Source organism: Nicrophorus vespilloides, unplaced genomic scaffold (assembly GCF_001412225.1).
Source record: "Nicrophorus vespilloides isolate i.1.1-1 unplaced genomic scaffold, Nicve_v1.0, whole genome shotgun sequence".
NCBI classification, from domain to species: domain Eukaryota; kingdom Metazoa; phylum Arthropoda; class Insecta; order Coleoptera; family Silphidae; genus Nicrophorus; species Nicrophorus vespilloides.
The window spans coordinates 775,655-781,780 of record NW_017100101.1 but is presented as its reverse complement, the minus strand read 5'-3'; the positions used below and the strand labels follow the sequence as shown (position 1 = coordinate 781,780).

At 36.5% G+C, this 6,126-nt stretch overlaps 3 protein-coding genes across 3 annotated transcripts; 2 read left to right on the top strand and 1 right to left on the bottom strand.

Moving 5' to 3' along the window:
- Positions 1 to 605: 605 nt before the first annotated feature.
- LOC108568036 (transmembrane protein 41B) lies at positions 606 to 2,194 on the top strand. The gene is made up of 4 exons (XM_017928885.1): positions 606 to 909; positions 1,154 to 1,268; positions 1,465 to 1,593; positions 1,667 to 2,194. The coding sequence occupies exons 1-4, from the start codon at positions 885 to 887 to the stop codon at positions 2,172 to 2,174; spliced, it is 777 nt and encodes a 258-aa protein (XP_017784374.1). The 5' UTR covers positions 606 to 884; the 3' UTR covers positions 2,175 to 2,194.
- Positions 2,195 to 2,252: 58 nt separating this feature from the next.
- On the bottom strand, positions 2,253 to 3,599 carry LOC108568035. The gene is made up of 4 exons (XM_017928884.1): positions 3,178 to 3,599; positions 2,959 to 3,110; positions 2,472 to 2,904; positions 2,253 to 2,402 (listed from the first exon to the last, which is right to left on the bottom strand). Exons 1-4 carry the CDS (start codon positions 3,521 to 3,523, stop codon positions 2,311 to 2,313), a joined length of 1,023 nt encoding a protein of 340 aa, XP_017784373.1. The 5' UTR covers positions 3,524 to 3,599; the 3' UTR covers positions 2,253 to 2,310.
- A 224-nt stretch (positions 3,600 to 3,823) lies between these two features.
- On the top strand, positions 3,824 to 6,055 carry LOC108568034 (RNA-binding protein 28-like). Its single transcript, XM_017928882.1, has 4 exons — positions 3,824 to 3,926; positions 3,987 to 4,894; positions 4,951 to 5,116; positions 5,173 to 6,055. Exons 1-4 carry the CDS (start codon positions 3,914 to 3,916, stop codon positions 5,973 to 5,975), a joined length of 1,890 nt encoding a protein of 629 aa, XP_017784371.1. The 5' UTR covers positions 3,824 to 3,913; the 3' UTR covers positions 5,976 to 6,055.
- The last annotated feature ends 71 nt before the right edge of the window (positions 6,056 to 6,126 follow it).

Sequence of the window (6,126 nt, the reverse complement as noted above, 5' to 3'; positions counted from 1 at the left end):
CAAAACAAAAATGAAAACTACCCACACACAAATATGCACGGACAGATAGAAAAATCACGCTTTTCAACTCGATCACATCTCACGAGCGACTAAAGTTTGTTCGTGATAAAGGCCAGACCCGATGCGGTTCAATTTTATTTAGTTTATTCTGGCTATTTGTTTAATGCTATGTCCTGAGATAAGACAACAAAACGAGATTTAATATATATATTTAAAAAAAACATGAATCAGTCAACGATATGTACGATTCTCTTTATAGTCGCGCACTAATCCAGTGCATGATTCAATTACACACACAATACATCAAGTTTTTGGCGTGTAAAAATAGAACATTAACGGTACAACGATCATAGCAATGCAAATGATCAAGCTGATATCATGTAATAAATTGCTTTCTTTTTTATTTTTTTCGAAAATTAGGAGACGTCTGCAAGAAAAAAATTGTATTTGTAGATGGCAGACTTTATTTATTAAAAATTATTATCTGCGAAGGCTTAAGCGATTATGGTAAGTAATTAAATGGAATTATCGTCGAGAGAGGGAAATTCAAATAGTCGAGTATGCAACTGGAAGCGCGCGCGCTTAACGTCAGCGATCACGCGCTTTGACGATGTTGCATTTTCCTATCCTCATAAATTATCATCTGATCGTTTTCGTCCCATGAGGAATGCCCAAATCGTTTTAAAAACAATCGCCATCCAGATAAGCGCAAGCCGTTATCTAATTTCCCGTCATTTTATTAGATAGCAGCTCGCTAAGGTCTTCCGATTTGCAAAAGAAATATGGCATCCGTGTAAGATGAATTGTTTTTGATTAAAGAGCACACGACTGCTGGCAACAACATTAAAAATTGGAAAATCATCAGAGAAACAGTGAAAATCGAGATGGCTGGAAGACGTCAAATTGAAGGTGAATATTACAGCTGCGGTGCTGTGCAGAGTCCAGAGATTTCCTCTTCCATTCAACGGAGGAGTATAATTCCCACTGGGAGGAAGAGTTACAGGGATTACAGTGATTATGTGGAGATGGCTGATGTCCTGATTGCACACAACAGTACTCAACTTTTGCATCAATTGTTTATTTTATTTAACCTACCCATTCAAGTTTAACAATCAACTGTCACCTAACTCTAATATTATGTTTTCTCTTTTAGATGTATTTGAGAACAAGTTCAGTACAAGACATTCCCTTATTTACCTGGGAGCTATCTTCTGCACATCGCTGTGCATTCTTTTTGCAATTTACAGTAGTTTTCCTAAATTAACAGAGTAAGTAATTTGTATACATAATGATATATTACAAAAATTTTAAATGCATCTATATAGGCAAAGAGTGAACAAAGTTTAATTGCTTAATATTGATAAAAATGCACTTATATATTTTGTCTGCATCCATCTGCAGATAATCAAATTACATTTCATACAACAATTTATATATAAGTGAGTTTAAATAATCTGATTTTAGAGATGAGAAGACACACATCAAAATTCCTTGGAACTTGGATGATGCAAAGATGTTGGGGACAGTTTTGAATAAGTACAAAGAAGACCATTTTTATCAAGTATTTTCCGGCGTTTGCATCACCTACATATTGTATCCTTAATTCATAATATTTAATGCAAATCTATTGGAGAAAACCTGTGTTTTCCTTAATGTTACTACATAGCCTACAGACGTTTGCAATTCCAGGTTCGTTATTTCTATCAGTATTATCGGGATTCTTGTTCCCGTTCTTCATAGCTTTGGTGCTGGTTTGCACGTGTTCGGCGTTGGGAGCTAGCCTTTGTTTCATGATATCCCAATTCGTTGGCAGAAAGCTGATCCAAAAATACTTTCCAGAGAAGGCTAACGCCTGGGCAGTGACAGTGAATAAACACAAAGACAATCTGCTGAACTATGTGATATTCCTGCGAGTCACGCCATTCTTGCCAAATTGGTTCATCAATTTAACAGCGCCTGTGATAGGTGTACCACTCGTGCCATTCGCATTGGGCACCTTCATCGGAGTGGCTCCGCCGTCGTTTATAGCCCTCCAAGCCGGACAAACTCTGCACAACATGTCCGCTTCAGATAGCGCCATGAGTTGGACCTCTATCAGCTTATTGATGCTTTTCGGCGTTCTTTCTCTGATTCCAATCTTGTTCAAAGACAAACTGAAAAAGAAATTCGATTAGCGCGTAAGCGAAATTGTTGTTTATAGTCAGACCTGGTCATTGGAAAGGTTATTTAAAAATTACATTTAAAGTGCGCGGTTTAAGTTATTACTATTTATTTTTTAATTAAAATAAGTTATACACATTTGAATATTATTCAACAATACGAAGTTATGTAGGAGACGGAAACGTTTGTCGAGTTCTGAATCGGCAAGCTGATCGGTCTCCAATACCACCAATTGTACCACACTGAAATATTAATTCGTTAAATTAAATTTGAATGAAAATAATAAATAAATTTCATAATTTTCGACTTACGTGTGTAGTTTTCTTTGAGAATCACAGAAATGCTGCGGCACTTGTGTCCGCATTCTTTGGTAGGTTTTAGGACAACGGTTCGCTCACCAGAACCCTGCGTTACAGACACATAACTGCACTCGAAATTCGGTAGAGTAAAGCCCTCCGATTTGGGTCCATCGATCATCACGTACCTTTCGATACTCTGTCCAGACCATTCGGAAATCATGCGAGGTCTGGGAAAGAGACTTCGAATGATCTGCGCTGGAAGCATGCGATTTATCCTCCAGCTGATGTGCGTATCTGATGATTCAGTCATTTCCAGTTCTAGTAAATTTTCTACGTAGCTTATGTTCTTGTTGGATTTTACGTGGCCCGCATGCTGATCAATTACCATCTTGTTACTATAGTACAAACTTTGAATATCTTTAAAATAAACTGGTCCTTGATTCGACTGAAATGAATACAATTATAGTATATATTATCTTTTTTAGAAAAATAATATTACATTTGTAATAAATGGTGAACCAGAATCAAATATACTTTGGTTTTCCAATTCAGTTGCATTTATAACAGAATAAACGTTTTCACAGGGCCAACATTCCATGTTGTTCACATAGAAGTAAGGGTTTTCCAACAAGCAACTCTCATCATACAACTCTGAAAGTCAATAAATTATTAGATTACATTACATGAAAAATCTAAAATTAAGAAAAATAAAACACACCTGTTAATGAAGAAAAATGTTTAATTATTGGCATGGAGAGAAACCTTACAAATTTCAGGCCAGGATAAATCAATCCCTGAACATTCCTCAAAACAATACTCGAGGTAGGTTGGTGGACTTGCATCAAAACATAAGATCCAACCAGCAAGAATAAAAAAAGAAATATGTATATTTTCAACCAACTTCTATAGCCCTTGGGTGGAGGATCCAGAAGTGCAAAGCACTCTTCAAAGATCTTGTTCATCTCTTTATCAGTCAAATCCTTCTTGTACGATTCCTTCAGCTGCTTCACTTGCTCCACGTAAAATTGCAACAGTTCTTTCTCGTTCATTTTCGTTTCCATCATTTAAATCAATAAATAAATAAAATCTTAATGTTAAAACATTGCATTATTTATGTTTTGATTGACCATTATTGACAAATTCTTCATACCAACCAAATAAAAAGAAAACATTTAATTAGTTCAAATATATCAATAAATATTTAATATAAATAATTCTGACACAATGAAATTTAATGTATTTGATATGTATTTTAATTTTAATTATGCAGATGATAATTATATAGGCATATTAAACTAGAATTTCTTTAATTTCTTGTTGTTGGTATGCGTAGGCATATAACCTAACCTCGCTTTAAACCCATATGCAGTTATGCCCATATGTAGTTTAGACATAACTTGACATAACCTATCTGTTTGTTGATACATGAGGATTTATTATTTATTTAATTAACCATGGTGCATGTCAGTAAGTATTTCTATATTTTATAAATATTTTTAGTTATTAATTTAATTCTTGTGTTTTTAGGCGCGGCTCAGCGGAAAGAGCAATTTAAAGCCAAGCTACGGCTGGAACAGAAAGAGACCAAAGTTAAGTTGCAGGAGAAGAGAGCACGTCTAATTGTTAAGAACATCTCTTTCAAGTCGACAGAGGAGAATCTTAAAAAGCATTTTGAACAGTATGGAGAAGTAAGTGAGGTCAACATCCTGAAGAAAGCTGATGGTAAAATGGTTGGATGCTGTTTCATACAATATGATACAGTGCAGAATGCTCATAAAGCACAGTTTCATACAAATGATAAACCATTTTTGGGCAGACCTGTTAAAGTAGACTTTGCCATGTCAAAGGATTTTTATGAGAACCACAAGAGGAAAATGAACAGAAAAGAGTTTAACAGGGAGTTTGAAAAAAAACATTTCAACAGTGGTAAAGACAATATGGATAGTGTTGCTGAAGATAATAAGGATAATATTGAAATCAAGGAGGAAGAGATGGATGAGGAACCTTGTCAGATCAGTGATGATGAACAAATGGATGATGATGAAAAAGAGGTTGATGAGGATGAAGACGACGATGATGATGAAGACGTTGACGACGATGATGACGATGAAGACAATGATGATGATGAAGCCGACGATGATGATGAAGACGACGATGATGATGATGAAAACGACGATGATGATGATGAAGACAACGATAATGATGATGAAGATATGAAGTCTAAAAAAATTAAAGATGAAAAGAAGCCAAAAATAAAAGTAGAATCAAATGATGTCACAGAGGGTAAAACAGTTTTCATTAAGAATTTGCCTTTTGAAGCTACAAATGAGAACTTGAAGGAATGTATGTCACAATATGGGCCAACTGTCTATGCTGTTATATGCATGGACCCAAAGACGCAACATCCAAAAGGAACGGGATTCGTCAAATTTGATGTAAGTTTCATTTGAATTAATTTAATTTTAACTGTTTATTTTCTGTTTGCTTTTAGAAAAAGGAAGATGCGACGAAATGCTTGCAGGCGGGTACAGAACTGCAATTATTGGGAACGATTCTGGACACGCATCCTGCGTTGAGCAGGAACGATATCCTAGATAAGAAGAACAATAAGAAGGATGTGAAGGACACGAGGAATTTGTATTTGGTTAAGGAAGGAGGTTTGTGCTTTATTCATCTCTGAGAAATATTGGTTAATTGATGTTGGATTTTGCAGTTATCATGGCCGGAACGAAGGCTGCTCAAGGAGTATCAAACAGCGATATGCAGAGGAGGATAAAATTGGAGCAGTTCAAGACGCAGATGCTGAAGAAGTTGACTATGTACGTGTCGCCGAACAGGATAATTGTTTATAATTTACCAACGAACTGGGACGACACGAAGTTGCGTGCACTAATGAAAAAGCACGCCGGGGAAAAGGCTGTGATCAAAGAAGCGCGCGTAATGCGCGATAAGAAGACACTCGACGAGAAAGGTGCAGGCATTTCGAAAGAGTACGGTTTCGTGACTTTCACCACGCACGAGCACGCTCTGAATGCTCTCAGATCCATCAACAACAACCCGAGCATATTCACGTCCAACAAGAGACCAATCGTATGTTTCTCTATAGAGAATAAAGTGATGCTCCAGATTAAGGAAAAGCGTACTAACAAATCGAAGAAGACGAACCCACTCTCCAAGGAGTTCGATCCGAGCGTGAAAAAGAAGGTGGAGATCGTTCAGGGTGGAGACTTTGCTGGTATGACCGCAACGCAGGGCAGCAAGAAGTGGCTCAGCGGAAGGGCCATGCAAGGGCAGGCCAAGATGCACCACGAGAACGTCAAGGTTGCAAAGAAGAATCAGAAAATCGACATGATCAAAAAGACGGCGCGCGCGAGTCGCGTGAACAAAGGTATGGTCCAGAAACCCAAATTCGTGAAGGACGATAAAGTCTCAAAAATGGTAAACAGGTATAAGAAATCGTTCCATGGATCCAAATCCAATAAAGGCAAAGAGGTGAAAAAGAAATGGTATGAGTAATAAAGCGACGATACATAAACACACAAACAATTTTTTCATTTTCATTTAACTCTATCAAACGTATTAACTAATACTTAAGTTAATATAAGAGCAAACTTTTCTATTCCAATAAATATTATCAATTGAAGTAATATCTATTTTATAGTATATT